General features: G+C 45.3%; 1 protein-coding gene across 6 annotated transcripts in view; it reads right to left on the bottom strand.

Annotated features, from left to right (window-relative positions):
* Positions 1–25,774, bottom strand: part of LOC111840595 (pleckstrin homology domain-containing family A member 7-like) — a 75,302-nt gene extending 49,528 nt beyond the window's left edge. The window contains exons 1-4 of one of the 6 annotated variants that reach the window (XM_023805605.2): positions 25,555–25,774; positions 24,462–25,023; positions 24,271–24,347; positions 24,094–24,151 (exon numbers count right to left, since the gene is read on the bottom strand). In XM_023805605.2, the coding sequence (XP_023661373.1) occupies positions 24,094–24,151; positions 24,271–24,347; positions 24,462–24,544 (218 nt within the window). In that variant the 5' untranslated portion in view covers positions 24,545–25,023; positions 25,555–25,774. Of the gene's footprint in view, positions 1–9,411; positions 9,522–14,400; positions 14,706–24,093; positions 24,152–24,270; positions 24,348–24,461; positions 25,024–25,292; positions 25,499–25,554 lie in introns of those variants that run through there. The other 5 variants (XM_072718065.1, XM_023805591.2, XM_023805595.2 and 2 more) reach the window with 5 other exon arrangements.
* Between the last annotated feature and the right edge of the window lie 891 nt (positions 25,775–26,665).

Below are 26,665 nucleotides of genomic sequence, written 5' to 3'. Positions count from 1 at the left end.
AAGGGCAGCCACCCGTAGCGGCGCCCAGGAAGTTAAGGGCCTTGCTCAAGGACCTGCAGACGTGCTGAGGCTGGGTTTGAACCAGTGACCTGCTGATTACAGGCACACAGGCTTAGCCCACTGAGCCACACGCTGCCCCCGTTTGGATAATTATTATAGTTAGTGTTTTTTTTTCCCGTCATGCTCATAAATATTTAACATGGGAGTTGACAAATAGACCAGTATTACCATAAACATGCACTGTAGCTCTATTCAAACTGAAAAACTGATTTTTTTTTAATTCAACCAAAGACAAAGGCATAGTTTAATAGGGGAACATAACACGAACATAAAAAACAGTGAATGTTTGCCTGAATGAATGAAAAGATGGATTCTTAAGAAACAAAGCCAAGCATCATCTGATTTCTCCGCTTTGTGTGGGTGTATGCCGATTTTTGTTATAACCTCCTCGCCCTGTAATTTAATTAGCACGGTGTTTTTTGAGAAGACTGGCGTGTTTGAAATGCTGCTTGCTCGCCCGTCAGCCTGTCCTTGGCGCAGCGCTATTTCGAAATCAAACTGTCCTTCAGGACACCGACGCCTTCTTTTCCTGTCCAATAGCGACACACATGTGAAGATGCACTTTACCTGCAGTTTCTCTGACAACCAATCCACAGAAAGCACATGTTGTACAAAATAACTCCCATGGTGGCATTTGTATTTTTGTGTGTCTTTTTTCAGGTTTCAAGGTCTGCTACTTTGGCTTACAATTCTGAGATACACTAGTCTGCCTGTAGAAACCACACATGCATAGAAGTCATGATTCATGGAGCATCAGAGTCAATGGCAGTAGCTTCAGAAGCCAGAGCTAACAAAGTCAGCCACCAGCATTACAACCCCTGACAATCCAGTATAATGATATATCTAGCCTGCAGTAAGAAAAGTTTGTCTAGCCATGGAAGCCTAATATAGCCTGACAACTATAGTAACGGAATAGCCATGAAACTGAATGAAGATTGTAAGACTGGGAAGGATACAGGGAAGCACGGGCTTCATAAGGTACGACATTCTGCACATATCGTTTTAATTGCAAGACTTAAGAATGAACTACTGTCAAAACGATCACCATATTCATCAACAGATTCCAGTTACAGAAACCACACAAAAGACTCTCTGAAGTTGCTTTCTTCCCAGAAGGAGTGTTTATAATCACAAGACATAACATCAAAGTTAATAGCATAGAAACAATATAAAATCCTTTGCACTAATATTTATATTTAAACTCTTATTTACGAATAATTACACTTTTTGTCCAAAGACAAGTAGAATATTTTACATACTTAGAGATGTTTGATTGGTGAGGTAAATTTTGAGTCAAGGTTATTAAAGGACGCCCTTTGCGGGACTCCAGTCTGCTGTCACACTACAGGCCCATGTTCAGGCTAGTGAGCTAAAGATCACGAGAGAGGGAGATCCACCAGACGCAGGTAACTCCAGACGGAGCTCACACTGCTTCAGCCTTAATTGCCTGTTTTTCGTTGTGGATTCATGCGAATTGTTTCAGCCAACAGGACCTTAAATAGTACAGGGATAGTTTTGTCATACAGGGCTAACATAATGCTCAAAGTAATGTTCAACAAAGGCAATGTGCCATTTACTTTCTGTATTTATATGAGCCAACAGAAACAATACTGAAAAAAAGTCTGACTAAGGAAAAATTGGTGCAATCAGACACTGATGTGATTCTCTGACATTTTTTTAAACTGATGGACCGCATTTTTCATGCATTTTGATTTACAATTACACTGCCTTACCACTCCAACTTTTAGGCCACAAAAGCTATTCAAATAATTAACTGCATAGATTAAGGCGAACGTCACACATTTGTTTAATTACATCGGTCAGGTTTACCTTAAAACTTGAAAAACTGGAAAACTAGTCCAACGTTCCTCACGTTGGTTAAAATATCCCCACATCTGCAGCACTGCAAAGCAGCCAAATCCGCACAGGGCCCTGTAGAGAGCAGCCCAAGGCTAGAGGAAGTCAGGGGACACAGGGATGGGAGAAAGAATCTAGAGGAACGACAAAGACAGTCATTTTGGTGAAAGGATGGAAAAAAAACACAAAAAGCAGCCCTTCGTGGTTACCTGATACACTGCCCTTGGATGGACAAACAGATGGATGCCCCCCTACTTCACCCCCTGCCCCCCTCCGTAATTTTATTCTGTGCTCCGCACGGTGCTTATATGAGCACCCAACAGCCCACACGATCCGACATCATGCACATCCGTATGATTCCGTAACATCCCTATATTACAATGATGTCTTTTTGATTTTTGCACACATAAGATGAGAATCACAGCAGAATGGAACAGATTAAGAGATTTCCACATGTATTTATTTGCAAATGGATAGCTAAGACATGGGGCTATGGGTGCTTGTGATTTTATATGTTCTTCCCATGTTTGTGTATGTTTTGTCCCAAAAATGTGTCATTTGTGCATTTCCAAATCGCCCTCAGAGGGTTTCTGCTGACAGCCTGGCGTCCCATGTGAGCTGATATGGCCGGTGATTTCTCTGAGGTGCTCCAGGTTTGCTTTCGGGACACGGATGGAGGAATACGTGCAAAAGGCTCATGCAAAGGTCTTTCCAAAAGCCCTCAAATCTATCAGGCCAACAAGCTCGAAAATGTGTTCAATCTAGATGTGACATATAGCATTGGCTTACACTATGTAGAAAAAAAGCCTTTTCTGACACTATAGCAACGAAACAGCTTTACCTTCCTTACTCAGCGTTCCCATCTTAAAAGAAAAAGCGAATGCTGTGACTTGTCTGCCACTCTGCGCTGTCAGAGCTGTCAGAATGTCAGCGTTTATTCCAGGCCTGATGTGTAAAGTGATCTCATTCAGCAGATCGTCTGAAGACGTGGCAGCGATGAGACTGGCCATCACTCTCCAGCCTGGATGAGCTGACTGGACTCTGGGTGACTGTATTGTATGCAATCTTCACAAAACCATCCTCTTACTATTAATCTCTCTGATGCCCAACACACATTATATGCTGATGGAAAACTGTCATTGTTGGTGAGACACAAACTATATTTCTGAATTTTTCACACTTGGCACCATTGATATTACAAAGACCATTTTTATGTTAGTGTCAAAGTGGAGCAAATTAAATTTCTCAGATTGGTTAAAATTTCTGTATCTTCAAGGACAAACTACCATCCATCCATCCATCCATCCATCCATCCATCCACTATATTCTACCCAGGAATCCCGTCAGGGTCATTGGGGGAAAGAGCCAACTCAGGGCAGCACCAGGTACAAGGCAGGTTACCACACTCTGGATGGACTCAAGGACAAGCTCGCTGTAGAGAAACGACCGAGCTTACAAAAGTACTGTAGAAACAGAAAATCCATCTCTGATGAAGAGCTGGTCATAGAGGTTTTGACGAGCAACAGAACAAACAAACACGCAAACATACAGTACACACACACACACACAGCCATTTAAGCCTGCTCACGTTTCAGTGTGTGTCAGCAATCTGACAGCAGAACATAAATCAAAATATGTATAAATAAAAACTGTGTATCAGTCCTATTCCTTTTCTATAAGATATTTTTATAAACCCTGACTGATTCAAATAAAGGGGTAAAGTTCATATGGCCTCCAAAAAAATGAATCACCATCACAGTATTTACAAGACATAAATCACTAACAAGGATTACACTTTCATTTCAACCACGTGAAATTTTACTACAGCCGGGTTTCCTTGGTGTGAATAGCAGAGCAATTCAAAGCTAAGGGCCCAGGTCACTTGCATGCTGGGAAAGTTTCAGTAGATGGTACAGCAGGTGAGAAGCAGAGGGGGAATCCTTTAAGCCCTGGCAGGCCTCACAGTTCCCAGTGTAACTACACAAACACCCCAAAAACTGCCAAACCAAATCGAGATGTGGCCAATAACTCCAAACACTCAGTGCACTGGCCTGCACCACCAAACCGCCGTGTGAACCAACCTGAAATGCCGGTTCTGTTGTCGCCCGTGTAAAGTGAGAGCACACTGGGGCTCGACCCACATTCTCCCACTTTAAGTGTCCGCTAACAAGCACTTTCTTCATCTTAGGTGCTACTCTTACTCCTTCACTGGCCGTAACAAGCAAAGATGTAAAGGCAATATAAAGGCTGTCAGGTTTGCGTGTAATGAGTTATACTGCACATATACAGTAATAGCACTTTGCCTTTGTTGTTGGGGGGGGGGGGGGGGGGGGGGTCAGGTGATTTATCTATACTAAATTATTCTACCTGTCACTCTTTATAAATGATTTGTAGGGATCTGTTTTCCTACAAGTCCAGTAACAAGAAACAAGGAACAAAACCAGCAACCATCACTGCTTTCAATCCTCTTTGATTCCCAAAATGCAAGACTTGTGTCTGATGAATTGCATCATTTCCATATCCCTCCCCAGCACCTCCTTACGCCTGCAGTGTCTTACTTCAGTGCCCACCTGGTCCTCATCTGTCTCTGTAAAGCGAAAATCTTTCCCCAAAAACCTTCTAGTCACTATCCAAATCACGTGTTTCCAAACAAGACGCAAAGTGTTTGAACTTCTGCATTAAGCGGCCAACTCTTAACCAAACACTTAAGCCAGTACTACTGTGCCTCACATTAACCAAACACTGCAGGGCTGAGAGCATACACACCACGTTGTTGGTAGCGGCTGTTTGTCCATGAGCTCCTCAGCAGAAGAATCCTGTAAATGTTGCACCTTGCATCACCCGGGATGCTCTCTTCCTGACTGCAGAAGCAACTTTCATTTGATCTGCAGCATTAGCAATATATCATGGTGTCCGGCCAAATGCCTGAGCCCTCTGAGTAATCCTGCCAGACGTTATGCACACACAAGAGCCCTGCGACCATCAATAATTAACAGGCAGTCACCAAGAAGCAGAAGCAAAGGTCCCTGAAGGGGAGGTAGGGAAATAGCCCAGGACCAAGGGCACAAGCCTGTGCATGCAAAGCTGGGCTTCTGAAATGTCCTATCATATGAAGACACTGATAAGATCACCGGCAGAGAGTAGAAGATGAACCTTCATGAATGCTCATCTTCAACAGCCAGCACAAACTCACGTCAAAATTAACCCACAATCAAGAAAACACCCCAGGCGCAGAAACAACATCACAAACATGCCAGAGGGACACTGAACATATGCTACCTGAAAAGGGATATTAAGTCTGGGCAGTGATGTTACACATATATAAGTGCGATTTCAATGCAGAGAACTTTTCGAATGCTCATATACCCAAAACAAGAACTCATTTTTCTGGGTTATAAAATGAAAAGAAGCTTTAATTGGTGCACAGCAAACACAAGGAACATTATGAAATAGCCAGAATTCTCATGGGTTTCCTCTTGAAGTGCCCCCCCCCCCCCAACAACCCACATATACACAATACCCATTGAAGGAGAAACAGCTAGCAGGATAGAGGCTCCACATGCTAGCTCAGAAAGATCCTTTTACTGGTCATAGGAAAAGGGAGGTTTCGTGGGACATGAGAGGCCAAACTACATGGGACAGGAGAGAGAAACAAGGAGCTCCAGGAGAAAATAAAGATTCAGTACAGAGCAGTAAACAAGCTTCACCAGACTGCACAAAAACGCCGCCCCGTCATCCCTCAACTATTACGTTCACAGCTTCCAGCTACAGAAACACATGCAACACAAGGGGATTGGTTTCAAAGTCTCTGGTGAACCTCCTCTAACCCTGAAAATAACATCTGGAAAGAATAAAACATTGCAGGGCCAAGAAATACTACTGAGAAGGTTCCCCATGGTTCACATAGATAAGGCACGCAGATCTTCTCCCTGCACAGTAACAAGCACGCTCACATTCTGCCCCTCCTGTGACGTACCAAACATGCTCACATTCTGCCCCTCCTGTGATGCTCACATTCTGCCCCTCCTGTGACGTACCAAACATGCTCACATTCTGCCCCTCCTGTGATGCTCACATTCTGCCGCTCCTGTGACGTACTAAACATGCTCACATTCTGCCCCTCCTGTGATGCTCACATTCTGCCCCTCCTGTGATGCTCACACTCTGCCCATCCTGTGATGCTCACGCTCTGCCCCTTCTGTGATGCTCACATTTTGCCCCTCCTGTGATGTATCGAGCACGCTCACATTCTGACCCTCCTGTGATGTATCGAGCACGCTCACATTCTGACCCTCCTGTGATGTATCGAGCACGCTCATATTCTGTCCCTCCTGTGATGTATCAAGCATGCTCACATTTTGCCCCTCCTGTGATGAATCGAGCACGATCTGTAACGGATCAACCCCGGGGATCTCCGACTGACGTCAGGAAGACCACGCCTCCGGGGATTCCTTGATCCTACCTTCTCCGTTTTGACAAGCTGTCAGCTTTACGCAGCTATACCGGGTAGTCCGGTTTCTCCGATTTTCATTGCAACCACCTACCACAAGCTGTTGCAGGTCGTTTCTGAATTAGGGAGGCTATTTTAGCCATCAGATCTTGCACCCTGATGCGAGATCTTCTAGAGTTATCTCTGAGTTCGAGCATTTCCCTGTTTCTGCCTCTCCATGTTTTCTGATCGTTGTTCTGCTGTTTTGACCCCGAGTTTCTGTTCAGCCCCTTTCGACGCCCGATGTGAATCGCCTGACCCCCGCCTGTACCCTGACTACGAGACCTGCCCAGCCCCCAAGATCGACTCCGCACATCGCCCGACCCCAGCCTGCCCCACGACAAAGATCCAGTCCGCTCTTTTGGTTTATTTTGAGCGATACGTTCGCCAGTACAACAATCTGGACTACTGACAACCTTCTTTTATTACCACTTCGCCTCTGTTTCCGCGACAGTGTCCGCTTTTCCCCAACTAAAAGCCTGACACGCTCACATTTTGCCCCTCCTGTGATGTATCGAGCACGCTCACATTTTGCCCCTCCTGTGATGTATCGAGCACGCTCACATTTTGCCCCTCCTGTGATGTATCGAGCACGCTCACATTTTGCCCCTCCTGTGATGTATCGAGCACGCTCACATTCTGCCCCTCCTGTGATGTATCGAGCACGCTCACATTCTGCCCCTCCTGTAATGTATCGAGCACGCTCACATTCTGCCCCTCCTGTAATGTATCGAGCACGCTCACATTTTGCCCCTCCTGTGATGTATCGAGCACGCTCACATTTTGCCCCTCCTGTGATGTATCGAGCACGCTCACATTTTGCCCCTCCTGTGATGTACCAAGCACGCTCACATACATGCACTGAGATTCTAGCCTCTTTTTCAAAAATCTCTATGCTTTCCCTACTATCCCTCACCATATGACCAAGGCAGAATCCCATAACCCCAAAATAACCTGACAAGCCTCACAAAAATAAGCCAGCAAGACTAATGTCTAGTACAAGAATAGACTATAAACTGGGTAAACTTGCAAACATCACATTTAATTTTTTATCATATTTAGCTATTGAGAATGTTTAAGCTGTTAAATCGAATATTAATGGAAACAATCATTCATCCACCTTCTATCCATCTTCCCTTAGAAGGTCAAGCTGTAGCCAGAAGCCTCACTTGTGAAAAGGAGCTGGCAAGCATGATTCAGCAGTGAACAGAGTATTACCAGATAATGTACTGTTAACATAAGTCATGAGAGAGTTTGCTGGCTTTGAATCTGACACCATCTCTGAGAGTGTAAAGCTCGCATCCCTTTTCCACCGCAGGCTCTCCCTCATACCCTGGCCTCCTCATGCAGTCCATAAATATACAATTCTGCTAAATGTAAGCCTAACCCTAAGCCTGAATTACTGTAAGGGTTAGCAGGCACACAGCACACCTGGGCGATGCTATGTCAGGAAACTTTACTCCAGACGACTTTTCCAGTGCGGAGTACCGCATATTGTAATACAGGTTACATAAAATAATGATAATAATGTATTACGAGTGCAAGAGCAGAGGGATGAAGAGAGGAAGAGCACACAGATGGAATACCACGGTGCTTAGATGTAAGGAAGAGCTTCCCCTCCTTCATCAGTGGGGAGATAAGAAATGATTTAGGTATTTAAATAAAATTCAGGTCACAGCTGCTGTGGCAAAGCATTTTTTTGCTGACGTTAATCTCAAAAAAGGCATGTGTGACACCAGACGCAGACACGCGCGGGCACACACACACACACTCACATACACACAATACTCCGTTGTCTTTTTGTAGTTTACCTGCTAGCAAACAGCACAATTTAGTGGATTCATATACAAACTGTATTTTGTTTCAGTTGTTTTACTGATTAAACTTTTCAAATATCCATGAAATGACCAATTCCAAACAGTGAATTATTTTAAGACCATATTATCATATCTAGGGTATGTAATTATATCTTTGATACTATTTCGTGATTTCGCATTATAACATGCAGACCTCCCTGACAATTTATACTTTCTGGCCAGTTATTCATGGCTCACACAATCCAGTCCATTTCTGCTCTCTCTCTATCGCGAGCTTAAAAAAGAGCACTTCGTTGTGCTGCAAAAAGGAATACATTTCAGCATTATTGGGCGAGAATGTTAGCATATGCTAACCCTACCATGCATTAGCTAAAACAGAAGTGTCTGTTCACATGTAACGGTGATGATAAATTATGTTGTAAAAAATGCATATATTGCTTAAATTACAAACAAAATACTATACAAGTTTGATTATACATAAAGAGAATAACATAACTGTATTACAGCTACACATGTTACAAATGAGCTTTACTTAAACACAAACCCGACAGTTTTAAACCTCTGGAAGTTAAGGGAAGCATGAGGCAGGACAGAGACCACGGAGCAGAGTCTTGGATGGACATACCTGTCTGATCCAGGGAGGACAGAGCAGTCCCTATCCTCCCCACACACACACGCGCACTCACTCACACAGTCGGCATTTATAAGCAACCCATCAACCTACGGCAGTCACTCCAGCACCCAGCCCCACGCTGATACAGGGCACCAAGAGCCCCCCCTTGACAGATACCTCGACACCTGCAGCAGTAGCAGCCAGAGCATTAGACAGGACAGATGGAAGAGGGAAAAGCGGGAACTGGAGTGCAGAGCAGGAACCGGAGTGCAGAGCAGGAACACAATCCAAAGTACAGTGCAGGATCCGGAGTGAAGACCTGCCTGGGTACAGACCCGTCCTCCGGGGTACAGACCTGCCTGGGTACAGACCCGTCCTCCAGGGTACAGACCTGCCTGGGTACAGACCCGTACTCCAGGGTACAGACCTGCCTGGGTACAGACTGGTCTTCCTGGGTACAGACCTGTCCTCCAGGGTACAGACCTGCCTGGGTACAGACCTGTCCTCCGGGGTACAGACCTGTCCTCCAGGGTACAGACCTGCCTGGGTACAGACCCGTCCTCCGGGGTACAGACCTGCCTGGCGCGAGGTAGAAAGGGTGTCCAGGGGCAGTGCCATGTCCGGAACAGTCCTGGCTCCACATGCTGTCCTGGATGGTTTTGATCCACTCAGAAGCAGGGCTGGAGTTTCATTTAAAAAATCCCTCCTCACTCCTCCCATGAAAGCACTGGTGGGGGGGGGGGGGAGGGGGGGCACTACATCAGCAGCAGCCCGCCCACCCGAAAAAACACGCATGTCCTGCTGCTAATCACCAGCCCACACAGGGGAGAAAGGACTCCCTTCAAGAGGGGCGCAGACACAAAGAGACACACTGGGGAGCAGAAAGGAGGAGTGCGGGGGAGCTGACCTCCTCCTCTCCAGGGTGGCTATCCTAGGTGTGCAGTATCCATGGCTCCAGCACCTCCCTACTCCTCCCTGCTTCTCCCTGCTTCTCCCTGCTCCTTCCTGCTCCCTAGCCATCGTCTCTACTGACGCTCCTAGTTTCAGCTCTGCCCCATCTTTAAAGCGGCTCAGAAGCAGCAAGGAGAGAGAGAGAGAGAGAGAGAGAGAGAGAGAGCGGAAAGCAAGAGAAAGACTGAAAAAAGGAAAACAGAGAGGGAGAAAGGCTGTCTACTGCAAACGCAGATCTTGCCTGCACCCCCCCCCCCACACACACACACCTACAATGGCAGCACAGGTGAGACACCCCCCCCCCCCCCCCCCAGAGGCAGATCGGACGCCGCTGACCCGTCCAAGCTTTTACCCATGCTCCGTACTCATTCTGTAAAGTTTCGGCACAGGGGGCCTTATGTCATATTACTGTATCCCACAGAGGCCTTGTGCATTTAGGATAAGGATTTAATTAGCATTGCATATTTATAGCGTGCAATAGAAGGCGGTCTCACCACTGCGGTTATGGCATTTCCAACATAAAGTCTTGCTCAATCTGCCAAAGGGAGCGATGTTAAGGGCCTGGGCTCAGGAACACCAAAACAAGGGCAGGAGATGCCAAGTGGAGGGGATGAGAGGCTGCCGCTTTGACCCAATCGCTCTACAGAGGCCTACGTTCACAAAGAGGGCATGCTGGCAGAACCACAGCCCACCACCAGGAGGTGCTAATATTCTCCAGGGAAGCTACCAAGAACAATACAATACCAGCTATGAGAAGCAGGATAACATGGTAACAGAGCCATTGCCATACTGACAGACCAGATACACTGCTTCTAATATTTAAACTACAGAAAGAGTTACTTGGTGACACAAAATATTATACAGCACTGCATGACACAGAGAATGTAGAAAGGAATAACCACAACAACCTGCCTTCAGTAGACCTCGGTTTTGTCTCTGGAGCTGAAACTATGTGCCTTGACCTTGATGTCTGACTGGGCACACCTCTGCAGACCCAAAGCCCACCTCAAAAGGCCAGTCAAAGCCCACCCTCCGTGCTCCCGTCCCCATGTCACATGGGTCAGTTCAGCACCACCACCCCCCCCCCCCCAACCGTGCGTCAGAAGCATGTGACAGAATAGTCTGGGTGTATAAGCACATCATATCACTAAACCTCTGCTGCGTGAGAGTGCTCTGTCATGCTTGGACACTCTGACCAGACATCAAAATAACACATCAGCCACTTTCCCTGCAGGATGCCCACTTTCCCCGCAGTATTTTGAGTTTTTTTATACACACACATCACATGACCTATACTATTATTTATTACCATATGTTTTGTGTTTATTACCCAGTGACACCCATCTTCCATGTTCATTTATGATCTAATTTTTCCTCATAACATTAACCTTCATGAAACAACGTGAAGGACCTGATAAGCCTGAGGATTCGCACCCATGGCCGACTGAACCCCAAGCTGCCCGCCCTGATCTATTACGGTGGTTTGCAAACCAACCAGCTGAGACCTTTCCATTACCCACACATTGGTGACCTCTTCCTGTGGATGCTGTGACATTTATAAACAAATGCACAGCCGAACTCAGTTTTATAACTCAGAAAATAGCATCTTTAACCTCTTCAGCTATACAGCAATATATTTCAATATCATTACAACCGGTGGATTGAGTTAAACAGATGACATTTGTAAATGAAGGATGACATTCATTGCTGCCTTCAAATCATAGGCAGTTGGATTTTTGTGGTCTGCATTAAAAGCTGTCGCCCCTGTCGCATCTGGAGCACAAGCAGTTAAAAACCTATATCATACAAAGACCTTTGATGAGATGCTCGCTTTGCTGTCATCTGTTAAGCTGCAGCTATGGCAGGAAAAATAACAAGAGCAAATAGTTTCAGCGAAATTAGACTAGTATGAGAACTACTGTCAGACAGACAGGCAGGCAGGTAGACAGGTAGACAGACAGACAGGCAGGCAGGTAGACACACACACACACAGATACTGCACTTAGCAGCCCCACTTAGAGACACACATACAGTTCAGCATCCAAGCAGCTGCTAAAGCCTGCATGTGTCTGTGAGTAAGAAGCCTGAAATTCGCCATCTGCTGTACAGCTGATGGGATTTCTGTATCATTCAGTACCCAGTACATTACTGACCCCTACTGGCTGTCGCAGAAAACAGATATAGTTTAATCGAGATTAATGATTCTTCAATAGCAACAGAATACAGACTGTTTAAACATACCAGGACACTGCAGCTGAAAGGCTGATGAAGGACTATTTAATGATGAATTATAAAGCATGTCCTGATTCTTGTTCATGAGGCAATAGCCCACGGAGGGTCCCTTACCTGCATCAGCACCCCTGCTAGGCCTCGTCGCTAAAGAAAATAGCAGCTTGCTTGTTTCTCTCTCAATGTTCTGGAGTGCCTGGCAGACCATTAATAAAAGACCCTGCGCAGGAGGAGGGTGCAGGCAGGTTGTCACCCCCCCTGGCCCAACCTCACACCTTCCAGGGATCTCTGCCGTCCTGCCGGCCGCTGCGACCCGATTCCCCGGCAGCCGTGACTCAGTCACACTGCAGCACGGCACCGGCACTGCAGACAAGCAGCCGGCATGTGGCCCATTCAGGCTCCATGGGGGAATCGACAGTGTGTCCCACAGGCGCGCTGGAAGGCGGGGCTCCGGCCCGTCGCAAGCACACAATCAGAGGACATCCACACACACACCACCAGATGTCAGGCTGCGTGACCTCGTCAGCAACTACTGCTGTTTTTCCCTCCCCCCCCCCCCCCCCCGTGCCTGAGCAGCATATTGCAGGGGGCTGAAAACACGCCCTTGAGAACTACAAGCAGAGTCCTAATCTGCCGCTACCCATCTGGACAGCTTCAGAAGCTTCTTCCAGTGTGACTGACTGGAAGAAGCTGTCTGGTGGCCCCAACCTCTCTGCCTGCCCTTACTGACTGGGCCACTCCGCCCGCCTGTCCACATCCTCCACAGACCGGCCACTCCACCCGTCCACATCCCCCACAGACCGGGCACTCCGCCCGTCCACATCCCCTACAGACCGGCCACTCCGCCCGTCCACATCCCCCACAGACCGGCCACTCCGCCCATCCACATCCCCCACAGACCGGCCACTCCACCCGTCCACATCCCCCACAGACCGGCCACTCCACCCGTCCACATCCCCCACAGACCGGGCCACTCCACCCACCTAACTCACTAACTGGACCTCTCTGCACACTTGCCTTCGTCTCGGACCCGATCTCTCCGCCTCCTAACCTCGTGGCCTCTCCACCCAGCCGCTAACCTCACAGACCCGATCTCTCCGCCCGCCTACCTCGCGGACCCGGCATCTCCACCTACCTGGTTACCTCACAGCCCAGCCTCTCCACCCAGCCGCTTACCTCACAGACCCGATCTCTCCGCCCGCTTACCTCACAGCCCTGGCCTCTCTACTTTTCCTCCTCTTACCAAATGTATTCCACAAAACAGCATTAGCAATGCACCCAAACTGCCGACTTCAGCGTCATCCAGAAGCTATTTGAAATGACTCACAACAGACAAATGGGATTGTGAGTAGCTCTGAAATATAGCTGCAAATCTAATTACGATTCATTTCAATTTCAAACATAATAAAGTCCTTGCTTAATTTTGCCTACAGGGGAAATTAAATACAGATTACTTAATGTATGCAAGAATTGGATTTTTGTAATGAATTTTAAAGCATTTGTATTTGATCCTCATAAAAAAGTCCTCCGTTAGTCCAATATAAATTAAATAATAACAGCTTTTGACATATAGTAATGTTGCAAAATGATTTATAAGCAAATTCAATGAAAACTGAAATATAAACCAATACACCATTTCATAAATTCATAGAATATTGTTCCCATCATCCTTTTTACTCTAGCTGTTCTGAACATTGTTCATAGTATAACTGCATGACTAAAGACTCAAATAAAACATTGGCTATATTTTTAATTAGTCAACTGAAATCCGGATATTCTGCAAGAGAAGCCGGAAACAACCAGAACCTTTAGAGAACAGGAGCAAACGGGCCAGGTCAGTATGAGCATGGAAAAATATCCAACGTCAAGTGCTGAGTTGGTGTTTACAGTGTGGAAAATGAACAGGCAAGTGAGTCCCCTGCTTTTTATTGACAAAACAGTGAGGACTGATAACCTAGCATGTCCATTTGTAAACCGATTTTCCTGAACAGTCCCACTCTGTCTTTGTTCATGCTATAGGATATAGTGTGCTTCCCCTATTTTATGAAACCAGGACAGAATTTATAGAGCATAAAACCTGAAGATTCAGTTCTATCCAAACTCTGTGGTACTTCACAGTGTCTGAAAGAGCTTGCTGCCAATGTCACGTGCAGTTTTTCACAGGAAACTGATTTGCTATTTTCTTTCTCTGGCTATTTAAAGCCATCAGGAACAGACGTTTACCTCTGGGGTCTCCGGGAAGGTGACATAAGAGATGATTATCAGCATTACATGGTCCGAAGTTTCTACACATCATCTCTCCTTCAGGATCAAACCCAGCCGAGTCTACCAGGAGATAAGGAGACCAGCATACATCTACGCAGCATCTGCTATTAAAATCTTACCTGGGGACCCCTTCGGTGGGGCTGTCGTCATCCTTCGCAGTGGTCTGCTGGGATGTAGGAGATTTCTGTTCAGGACATGGGTTTGGTTGCCCCCCACGTCCCGTAGAAAGACAGCCACAGCAGGTACCCATTCCGGAAGCGGAATCACCATTGCCTTTCTGCACAGGTTGGATCTTCTGCAGCCCCGTTTCTGCAGACTGGGCCATGGCATAGACCAGGCTCCTTATGAGGTGCCCGTCTCATGTTTATAGACTGGCAGTGGGCAGTGGAGCGTCTGATGGAATGCCTACTATGTCCCACTGGGAGACATAGCCACCCACTGTGTAGGCTTCTCAATCCCTGCTTTGTGTCTTTTACTCCATTTATTATACTGTCATAACCCCCCATCCCATCACTGAATCCTCCCCCCACCACACCCCGTCCCCCTCCAATCAATCCAGCGATACTCATCAACAGGCATCACGTAACGTACTTATGGGTAGGGCTACATTTCCGAATGTTGCCAGGCACTGAGAATCTGTGTAGCCATCCTTATTTAAATCTAGGGAAGAAAAATGACAGCAGATGTCGCTCCGTAAGTGTGACAGGATGTCTGAGGCCCTGCAGGGAAGGGAGCCTGGGTGCACGATGGGGTGTGAAACAGCTGAGCAGAGCTGGACTGCGCCCATCCACTGCCCAGAAGCAGGTAACCCGCTCGCTTGTCTGGGGGGGCTAGGAGAACAGGAAAATCGGCCCCTGCTGACAGCCTACATGAGGCGTAACACACAGAAGAGCCAGTCTCCTTAATCAGGGCTTGCCAACCCCAGCCAGTGTTCCACTGGGCTATGGAATGCTGGGGATTTGGGGAGGAGTTGGTTAATTTACAGAAATACACTATATGTGTGCAAGTCACGCCTTTTTTCCATGACCTATGGCGTTTGTGCATTCTGATCATGTGTGGGAAAAAAATGGAAACAACCAAAACCTGAACCATTGATCAATCCATCCAATGCCCCCTCCATGTTTTACCACCAGCCAGAACCACACCCCCCCCCCCACCCAACCACCAGGTTTTGCACAATGCAGCCCTGTTTAATAACCAATAGTTAACATCCAAATATCCAAGAAGTGTCTAGGAGCACAGCACACAAGCACAATTTCAGAGAAGTGAACCATGGCATCATAAACTCTTCGCATGTCACCTGATGCTTCATGTGCACATTCAGAGCACAGCTAATGCTAAATGCTAGAATGCAAAGGATCCGACAGCTGACAGTGGTTCATTTAGTACTATCATACCAAAAGCATGATTCTTTACACTCATTTGGACTCACTAATATTTCCAACATCACTGAAAGGAGTTAAGCATCCAGAACCATCGCTAATGTCTTTGAACGGCACTTAAACACGACCAGTGAGCATTAACAGGTGACTCAAGGGCACCTGTGCCATGGTTTCGTGGTGGGAAAAAGAGGAGAATGTTGGCTGGATCCTTCAGTGGGAGGCAAACATTAGAGATTTTGTTCCAATTACCAGGTTAAACATTGACTATGCAGCATGAGGTTAGCTTGATGCCTGTCTTCCGTCAGCTTGTCTGGCTTGAAGGTGGAGCTGGCTGCCCACACAGAGCAAACGTCTCTCTTTCTCTGTCTCACTCACTCACTCATCTCAGGACGAGGTGTGACATGCCAGACATTTCTGCCAAAAATAACAGAAGACCATTATCTGAGGCCTTCAATGTGGCTGATCCTCAGCTTCCTTAATGGGTAGAGATAAGGCATGTGTGTCTGTTCCCGGACACATTATCCCACATAACCAGCATCTGAGAGACACCGAAACTCTCAGGGATCCATTTGAAATGTGCTCACACCAGCAGAACTGCTGTAAGGGGGAGCAGGAGGGTGAGGGAAGCATAAAAGTGTGCTTAAAAGAGAGTGACACCCCCATTACTCTGCTCGTCACTGCCTTCCACATACACCTTTAATGACACACAATCCCCATCAACTCCATCGTCTTGTAAATAATGCAGAGGCTCTGTGTGCCGCTTCCATCAAACTACTTCATTCATTCCATTAGCAATTCTTTAATTGGTTAGATGAGCCCTATGGGGGCAGATTAAAACCACAGAGTATGAATGTTAACTGCGCCCTGCTTTTTTGAAGGACACCATATCTGGCTTCCTCTAAGTTATCTGCTGGAGTGTTTACAGTGGCTCCAGATATACGTTACAAACTGTTTCTCCCAAAACGAAGTACAAACAAACCCAGTTAAGAGAAAGAAAAACAGTACAAGAGCGACAGCCTCTGAACAGATGGAAATACCACAGCTGCTGTTATTGTTCTCAGGGAAAAAGAGGCTCACAATGTGCCCCTTTGGCAGCAGTAAGAGGCATAGTTTGAGTCATGGTTTTAAAGTCGAGCTTAATTCTTTAGCTCCAGCCAAAGGCAAGAACAAAAGCTTGAGGAACAAAAGACACCAAAGGACAATCATTTAAAACATGCAGCCAGTCTCTAAAACACTTTATCAGTCAGAAAACTCAGTCCAACATTTAATTTTTCATGGCCAGTGGATACACCACACCTACATTAACTGCTGGGGACATCGGTTTGGTGAAACATTAGGTTAAACTCATCAACTTCAAGAGATGAAGGGCTATACCCAATGACAGAGCACATCCAAAAGGTCAAAGGTCATCAGAGAGGCGTTCCCTAAGAGGTCACCTAGAGACCTGCACTAATCTCCCCGCTCTCCGAGTGCTTATAGCCGTTACGGCAGACATGCGTGAAGGGAGGTGGCGAAAGCAAGCGCCGCCTCATTAGCGCAGCCTGGAGACAGCCTGCAAAGGGGCTCGCTGCCTGATCTGCATGTAAAGCACTCTGCTGCCCAATGCGCTCGGCTAATTAGCTCGCTCCACAACAAACCAATCATAGATCGAGGGGAACAGGTCAGGTTGTGAAACAAAGGGGGGGGGGTAGACAATTAGGGTCTGTGCATTAATTGCATTGTAGCAGGAAGAGCCTTTGGTATCAAAGCGATGGTGGCAGGGCACCGCAGAGAAACAATTCAAAGCATTTTTCTGCTCATTGTTTTCTCATCCCATTCTCTGTGTGGTAGTTTCATTAGAAAACAAGAATATAGTTATTTTATGATTTACGCTACTTCATGGGATCACTCTCATCTAATCCTATGTTAAGCACCATAACAAAGTGGATCCATTTGTTTATTTTTAATTTCATCTTTAATCTTTGAGTGTAACCTATGAAGAAGGAATTAAGGAATTCTGCATAGTTTCTGTGCAGATTTTAATATCCTGGCTGAAGCAGCAACCAAACTAAAATATAGTCTAAAACCTAATTAGATTGATTTTGTGCAAGACTGGGAAAAACAAAAAACAAACAAAAAGCCAGCTTCTGAAACAAGGCAAGAACCAGACTGCGATAAATGTAAATGGATGCGATTTTTGTGCGCTGGAGGCATTTGAACAATCGGCTCATTGTGCCCCGTCTGCGCACGTCCAGCGATCTGCTGCACGAGCAACAGCCGGTTGCCACGGCAGCAACATGTGGACTTGGACCCGGCCAGGCCTGCTTCAATATGCTCAGGCAACTGTGTGACAGCTAAAAACAAAAGAGGACCCCATCAGTCTGTCCATTACAAGCGGTGATCAGGGACACTGTACGCACAAGTTTTTAAAAGCTCATTTTTATACACTTTAATGCATGTATACATTGTTTATATATTTTATATAGCTTTTTATATGGCAGCTGGGTTGAATTTCAAAGCATCACGTTTCACAGCATCACATGGTCAGCGTTAGGATACCCACCCCCCACCCCCCGGTTTAAACTTGCCCTGGAGGCAATGTCACCATGAGCCATGTCTGCTGCCATAAATCCAAAATAAGCTGCATCAGATGGCAAAGCCCCCCCTCCCAGCTGCCCAGGAGCTGACAGGTGAGGGGAGCAGGCAGCGAGCAGTAGTGGGAGCAGCCACAACTGTATGACCACAGGAAGAGAGCCTGAAAGGGAACTGCAAGGTCTACCCACAGCAAAGTAAACACACTCACCAAGTAACTGAAACTCATTCAACACAGACAAATACTAGTAGCAACCACACGCACCAAACAGAGGTCGAGGCCTTCTGCCCGCACCCTTCGCTCCTCAAAACCCAATAACGTAAAGGGCTTTTTAAAAAAGGCCATTTGATTTTGAATGATTAGGCTACTTGTAGACCCCTGAGTGACTAAATAAACTGGAACATAATTGGATTGGTCTGGGTTGGGGGCCCAATATGATATGCTTTCATGGGGCCCAAAATCTCTGGTGGCACCCCTGATTACAGGCCAGCATGAAGGATGTGTGGCTCTGCTGGGTAGAGCTGTAGCTGTAATCAGAAGGTTGTAGGGTCAAATCCCTGGCTTGACCAGTCAGTCCTAAGCAAGGCCGTTAACCCCAACTGCTCCACAGACTGGTTGACTCTGCTCCCAGTTCTTCACTTGTAGGTCGCTTTGGACAAGTAACTGTTAAGTAAGTACATGCTTACATACCCCATAGGTTAATATTGATCCCAAGTCATACTGTACATACATCATTCATGACACTGTAGAAACACCAGCAGAACTGCAAAGGCCTGCACTGCAACCACAGCTAGCTGTGCCGAATGCCCTCAGCATTGTGAGCTGACGAGGAGCTGCAGTCAATCCTATTGTCTTATCTGCAACACTCAATTACATCCTGCACCCAAAGGCACCTTATGCAGCTCCCCACACTCTTCTGGAGTCGCTCGGACAGGCTCCCGCCACCTCACTGTGGCTGCCCAGGGCCCTAGGCCTTCTGGGAGTCAGCCCCCTATCCCCCACCCTGATAGCCACTGCTGTCAACCATGACAACTTTTATAACTCTCATATGAAGACTGCATTACCTTCAGCAGACATCAGTCATATTTACATCTCCAGCTCTAGAGCAGTTACTAAGTACTCCATCCCAGGCCGTTAAAGTAATACTACAGTACAGGCTGATTTACCTCCTCGCTATACAGCTATCACATGGACCACATTCTTGCAGAGATAGCCATTTCACTCAGAGAAACAAATCTACTCCAGCAATAACGTACAAGCAACCAATCATATTAATCACGACAGATGAAGGAGATATGTTGTAGGTATTAGCATTCTTACTGTGCATAGATATTCCCAAAAAAATCCTGTAAAAAAAAATTCACCCCAAAACCAAATCTAAATCAGTCTAAAAGAACAGCCTGCCCACAATGTGACTTTTCCCAAAGAGTCTTCTTGATATAATTTTACGAAAACAGAGACATTCATCGTCAGTGTTCAGGATCAAAACAAAAAGCCTTAAGTAACCGACAGCAACAAATAAGCAGTTTATTTTACAGCCCTGACATTCAGACCTTGTATATATCTCCAGGCAGTACTGAAGTCCCCAGAAAGCTCGCGAACAGAGTACAATAAAGCCCTTCATGTAGCCAACTATAAACGTGTCACTGGGAAGCAATTCTAAAATCATTTAAATTGACCTTTAAACTGCATGCAACAATGACCTGTTCATTCCTTGGGTGGTCATGTGACCGGCGCACAGAGGTGCCAAGCTCTGTCAGGCTGACAGACCTCCATGCTGCAGTGCCTCAAAATGGCAGTCAGGTAGCACAGCACTCACAGCACCTGCAATACATGCACTACGCTGGGGAAAAACACTCAAAGACCAGCCATCATCTATTGATCTGCATTTTTGTCCAAGACCTGTGATCAAGAAATTAGTCAGCAGAATTCTATGCATTATTTAGATAATAATTAATAAATCAGCTTGTTAATTCTCCCCGACCCCTCACTGGTTTTAGAATTTAATTAGCATACTAAGTGGGAAAAACATTGTTGGCAGTCAGTTCAAATGATGGATTATAATTAATGAATAACATTTGGTCAGTGACCACCTCTAGCTGCACACTAGATAATTATAGGTTTGTTACACTAAATGTACAATTAGTGAATTTCACTCTATTGATCCATTACAGCTGATCCAATAAACCACAGGGCAAGGGTGGGGGGTGGCACCCTACACGGGATGCTGGGGAATTACAGGGCATGGGGGCGGGGCACTGTAAATGGGAAGGTGGGGAATTATAGGGCACGGTGGGGGGGGGGGGAAACAGGATGCCAGTATTGCACATGGCAGTGCCACACATACCAGTATTGCACATGGCAGTGCCACACATACCAGTATTGCACATGGCAGTGCCACACATACCAGTATTGCACATGGCAGTGCCACACATACCAGTATTGCACATGGCAGTGCCACACATACCAGTATTACACATGGCAGTGCCACACATACCAGTATTACACATGGCAGTGCCACACATACCAGTATTACACATGGCAGTGCCACACCAGCTGAATCAGGGGGTAATACTAAGGCATGCTGCACCCCCTGCTTGACAAACAGTCATAGAGTAATAGACTCAGCTGATACAGTTAGGTCCATATATATTTGGACACTGACACAAGTTTTACTATTTTACCTGTTTACTGAAATATATTCCAACTGAAGTTATACAATGGGCATGTACATAAAGTGCAGACTCTCAAATTTCATTTTAGGGTATCCACATTCAAATTGGATGAAGGGTTTAGGAGTTTCAGCTCGTTAACATGCGAGATAAAAGGCCTGGAGTTGATTTGAGGTGTCTTGTTTGCATTTGTAAGATTGAGGTGTGAATATACAACATGCGGTCAAAGGAACTCAGCATGCAGGTGAAACAGGCCATCCTTAGGCTATGAAAACAGAAAGAAACTATTTGAGAAATTACTACAACATTAGGAGTGGCAAAATCCACAGTTTGGTACATCCCGAGAAAGAAAGAAAGCATTGGTGAACTCAGCAACGTAAAAAGCCCTGGACGTCCACGGACGACAACAGTGGTGGATGATCACAGAATCATTTCCACGGTGAAGAGAAACCCCTTCGCAACAGCCACCCAAGTGAACAACACTCTCCAGGAGGTAGGCGTATCAATATCCAAGTCTACCATAAAGGGAAGACTGCATGAAAGCAAATACAGAGGGTTCACTGCAAGATGCAAGCCACTCATAAGCCTTATGAATAGAAAGGCTAGATTGGACATCTAAAAAAGCCAGCATTCTTTGGACAGATAAAACCAAGATCAACCTGTATCAGAATGATGGAAAGAAAAAAAGTATGTAGAAGGGCTGGAACAGCTTATGATCCAAAGAACACTGCATCATCTGTAAAACATGGTGGGGACAGTGTGATGGCTTGGGCGTGCATGGCTGCCAGTGGCACTGGGTCTTTAGTGTTTCTTTATTCTTTATGACCCAGGATGGAAGCAGCCGAATGAATGCTGAGGTGTTCAGAGACATCATGTCTGCTCAAATCCAGCCAAATGCAGCCAAATTGATTGGGCGGCGTTTCATAATACAGATGGACAATGACCCAAAACACACAGCATAAGCAACCCAGGACTTTATTAAAGCAAAGAAGTGGAATATTCTCGAATGGCCAAGTCAGTCACCTGATCTCAACCCCATTGAGCATGCATTTCACTTGCTAAAGACTAAACTACAGACAGAAAGACCCTCAAACAAACAGCAACTGAAAGCTGCTGCAGTAAAGGCCTGGCAGAGCATTAAAAAGGAGGAAACCCAGCGTCTGGTCAAGTCCATGAGTTCAAGACTTGCAGACAGTCATTGTCTGCAAAGGGTTTTCAACTAAGTATTAGAACTGAACATTTTATTTGCAGTTATATTAATTTGTCCAATTACTTATGAGCCCCTGAAAGGAGGGGATTGTGTAGAAAAATTACTTTAGTTCCCCACATTTTTATTCAATGTTTTTGTTCTACACACTGAATTAAAGCTGAAAGTCTGCACTTCAACTGCATCTGACTCTCTCTATGTATGTTTCCATAGAGAACATCAAAGCACACTTAGCACTTCAACTGCATCTGACTTGTTTCTTTTAAAATTTATTGTGGTATTTATGGGCCTGACTGTATATTAGATTATATACGGTATATTAGGCAGATATAATTAATTGATCCAACGCTGGAAATCCACTAAAACTCTGTATTGCCCCCTAGTGGGTCAAAGCTAAGATAAGGCCACAGTAAGGCATCCTTCATTGCTCCAGGACAATGGAGAACCAGAAACCTTATACACCACATTTTAATTCTGCCTAGTCTGTCTGACAGATAGACAGATACATGTGGTACACTTCACATATGAGGGTGAATTAACGCTCCCCCCTGATATTTGATGGCGTTCAGCATTCATGTGGCCGAAATGTTTTCAAGCAAGAAAAGTCAATTATTTACTACAACTGGCTACTACTACTAGACTGGAACTTCTGGTCATAAAATTCTACAGAATGGTTTACATTCCTACAAACAGCCTCAGAAAAATAATAAAATTGATATTCTCTGAAATATATTTATATTTTAAGTGTGCTTTGATGTTCTCTATGGAAACATACATAGAGAGGACCATACTTACAGTAGCTACATAAGAGGACAGAGAGTATGTATAGTGTCCAAGGTTCATGCCCTGTGTACCTTGTGCAAGAGTAACAGAAACAAAATCTGCCGGCACAAGACAGGGCACAACAAATCTCACTGGGTGAAAAACTATAAGAGCAAAGTGAAGAGAACTCAGGACTGCAGGTGCAATTTCAGATAAAATGTCTCTACTCTTTTACTAAAAACAGGAATTCTGCAGAAGGCAGTTTTTGGGATTCATCTTTACATACTAAAGACACTATCTGGCACACAATTCTTACCATAGATCAACAACTTAAATAGCACAGAGCTGTTGGCTAAAAAAACTTTCATATATAATTTGGATTTAGTATGCTGTATTATGCAGTGACGTGAGGCCTTTTCACAGAACTGTTATGGGTAAATGACACAGCACAGGGAACCGGAGCGCCGATCAGCACAGGGCAGACACAGGGCTTATTTAAAGTCACATGTTTACCTCCCCTCGATCTTTGGACTGTGCGAGTAGATGTGGGCACTCACGTGAACACGGAGACGTCACGCTAGCAGAGGCACAAACACACAGCCAGGCTGTATTTCAGGACTCAACCCTCTACATTTGCGTGGCTGGTAAATGATTCAAGGCAACCTTCAAGAGGGGGGCACAACCACTTGGCTGGGGGGCAGGGGGGGGGGGGGGTTATCTGGTAATACTCAAAACCACTTTCTCTTTTTGGCCGTGACACATTAACTGGCTTGGCAGCTTTGCCAAAGAATTCAGAGAAACCTCAGTGTGCACAGCCAACCCCCCCCATGCCATTACCACAGCCCTTGCTTTGTAGGGAGAAAACTGGAATTTCTTATTGAACAGGACTTGGACACAGATACACAGAAAACTTTAATAGACCTACATAAATCAAATAAAACAAGGAAATCCAAAGATCATTTTACAATTGGTATCCGGTGTAACTTTGATCCATTTAAACAGATTTTGCCTAAGAAATGGTCACTGCTTTTTATCTGATGAACACAGGATAACTGCAACAATTGCTGAAGTTCGCCTCTGGACCAATATCCCGTTGTAGGTCAATATATCGGCGTGACATTCAACTTTATAAGACATGAATGAAAAATGCAGCGCGGTCATTAGGTTCACCTAATTCATACACAATGCACAGTCGTCTAAAAAGACATACTACTTACTCTATAAAGTAGCTGGCTCCTTCTTCTGTAAAACCTTCTTCCCAGCCCCGTGGTAAGTCTACAGGGGAAAACAACCCGTGAGATCTTACTGTTAATGCACGAAACCTTGTCTCGGCACTTAGTTCGATCATGCACATGGTAGTGTCGCAATCGACCTAATGATTTTTTTACCAGTACCTGAGCGGATCATATGCCCAGAGTTGACAGGTTCACTAGTACGAGGATGGAGCCAAGTAGTGCTGCGAGTTTCGTCACTGCAATGAAACAAAAACACCTGTTACTAAGAAAAAAACGCAAACACTCTACTAATGCAAATTTTCTTGGAAGTGAGTAGGTTGGAAAAGCTTAGCAGCAAAGTGGATGCTGACTTGATGAAAAACACCCTTCCATCTCTGCAGACTCCGTAGGACCAGTGATCAGGTAGGGTGTCCCGGCCGATCGGTGCCGCCATGATCCCGGTCTGGAGCGCTACTTCATCCTCCGCTCCCTGGAGTCTCCAGGGAATCGGACAGGATCCAGCAGCGAGAGCAAGGGCGACGCAGCAATTAAAGGGGAAGGGCCAAGTGGGAAAAGGTGCGTTCTGTCTTTCCTAGTCCTCTTCTTTGCCGACCAAAAATGGGACAACTTCCAAAGATGTCAGCTTCCTTGGATGCAGTTCGGAGAACTATTTACAAAACATACTAGGACTTGACTTAATTGCAAGATTAGTTTAATACTGTTAAACTTTCGCAATCCTTAAGCCAAGATCGGCATTCCAGCTTTTTTTTATATTCCATGCAACAATCCAAAAGCGTTTCTACCTATTTCAAGGGCAATGCACATAATGCAGATAGAGATTTATATGTACTGAAGTCGTTCGCAGGTCCTTCAAATATTTAGTTGACCGGTGTCAGATACTTAAAAATCCTCGTATTCGGCAATTTCCTCTCCCTGAAACAGAATACGTAGAGCCCAGGATTAAAAAGCATGGAGATGTGATGATCTCGCATATTTCCCAGCGTCCCGGACACCAGAGCAGACGCTGTACATTCATCGCTGTGAAACCGCAGGTATCAAACCTTGAATTTTTTAGACGTGACCACATCTCGCAATACTTGGTCTATACTAAAACAAAACGAGTGCCACGTTAAAACATTAAGGACGTCAAAACTGAGATGAACTGGAATAAATCTAAATCGCCCTGCCCCCGGATAACCTACCTCTACCCTTTGTAACCGGTTACTACAGGCTTGTCTGATGCCTGCAGGTTGCTGTCTGACAGCGGTAAGAGAAGCGATTTCTCACGGGCTCATCTTTTTATTGCTGCATTATTCCCTGCAGTAAAGCTAATCTACATTAGATAAATATATGCGGTGATTTTAAGATAAATGACTCTTGTATGTACAAGGGTTTGCTAAGTGAGCTTAATTACCCCAGCCTTTATTAGTCAATCGCCACCTCCAGTCAGGATGTTAAACTTACGTCTTCCTGCAGTATACTTTGTCCCGCATCCCGTCCGTGCACGTATCATCAATCGACCCGCAAAAGAACGGAACAAGGGATGCCTTTCATCCAGTGAACGTGGTCTTTCTGTATGAATTTTTAATGTAACTTCAGCGAAGTATTGCTGACTGTATGTGAAGCTGGAGATACAAAATGCATGAACTCTGTGGTATATTGCAACAAACGACTAATTTTAATAATAAGAATGTTGACTATAAATAAATGATGTCAGGCTTGTGTGTGGCGTATGTGTTATCGGTCAGCAATGTTCCTCCACATTAAGGGCTGTGGCAGTACTGCATTATCAGGGTTTATCCGTGTTACACGAGACTCCCTGTCATCTGATGACATTGGAGTGTTGCACTGCATGCATATGATAATGAAAGTTGAAGTATATAAAAGACACATATATGCTTATATTACATTATAGAGTCACTTAAGTAGAATTTCCTGCTTTATCTGGGCAGTTTGAAATGTACCAGTGCAGGGTGATAGCCCAGCGTTATGGCTCCTTCACTGGATCAGCCCTATCCTGTGTTTGCCATCAATGCAGCTTCGCTTTTACTTTCCTATTGTTACCTCGTGCTATTTTAGGAGACAGGGAGAAGGATAAGGAGAATGTCAAACAAGCTGGCTCATTTTACAATGGAGTTAGCATTTTCAGTTTACCGAAACTTTACCTTGATTATTTCTTTTGGGGTTAGCAATTGTGTGGCCAAATATCACCTACAAGCCTTTTAGTTTATCTCTGGTTAAGCTAGTTCAGCTTAAAACTGGAACAGGAAATTTGGTCTTGGAAGGATATCGTGGTGTTTTGGTTTCATGTGGGTTTTTAAAATTAACAGAACACCAGTTTTGTTCAGACGATCACCCATGAGTTTGCCTAAAATCTGATTGCATCCTTCATTGTGGTTTTTGGTGATAGCATTTAATATATTTAATTTTTTCGTAAGCTGGATTTCTTTATATATTTCTAAAGTGTAAAAAGTGACAGACACACAAGATGGGATTTGTATACGTTACACATAGCAGCCAATTAGTTGTGGTGCATTTCCAGTGGTAAACACAGAAATAAATCCTCAGGGCCATT

The sequence above is a fragment of the Paramormyrops kingsleyae genome, chromosome 11 (assembly GCF_048594095.1).
Source record: "Paramormyrops kingsleyae isolate MSU_618 chromosome 11, PKINGS_0.4, whole genome shotgun sequence".
NCBI lineage: Eukaryota > Metazoa > Chordata > Actinopteri > Osteoglossiformes > Mormyridae > Paramormyrops > Paramormyrops kingsleyae.
The sequence above is the reverse complement of the archived record's forward strand: the minus strand, read 5'-3'. Positions and strand labels throughout refer to the sequence as shown.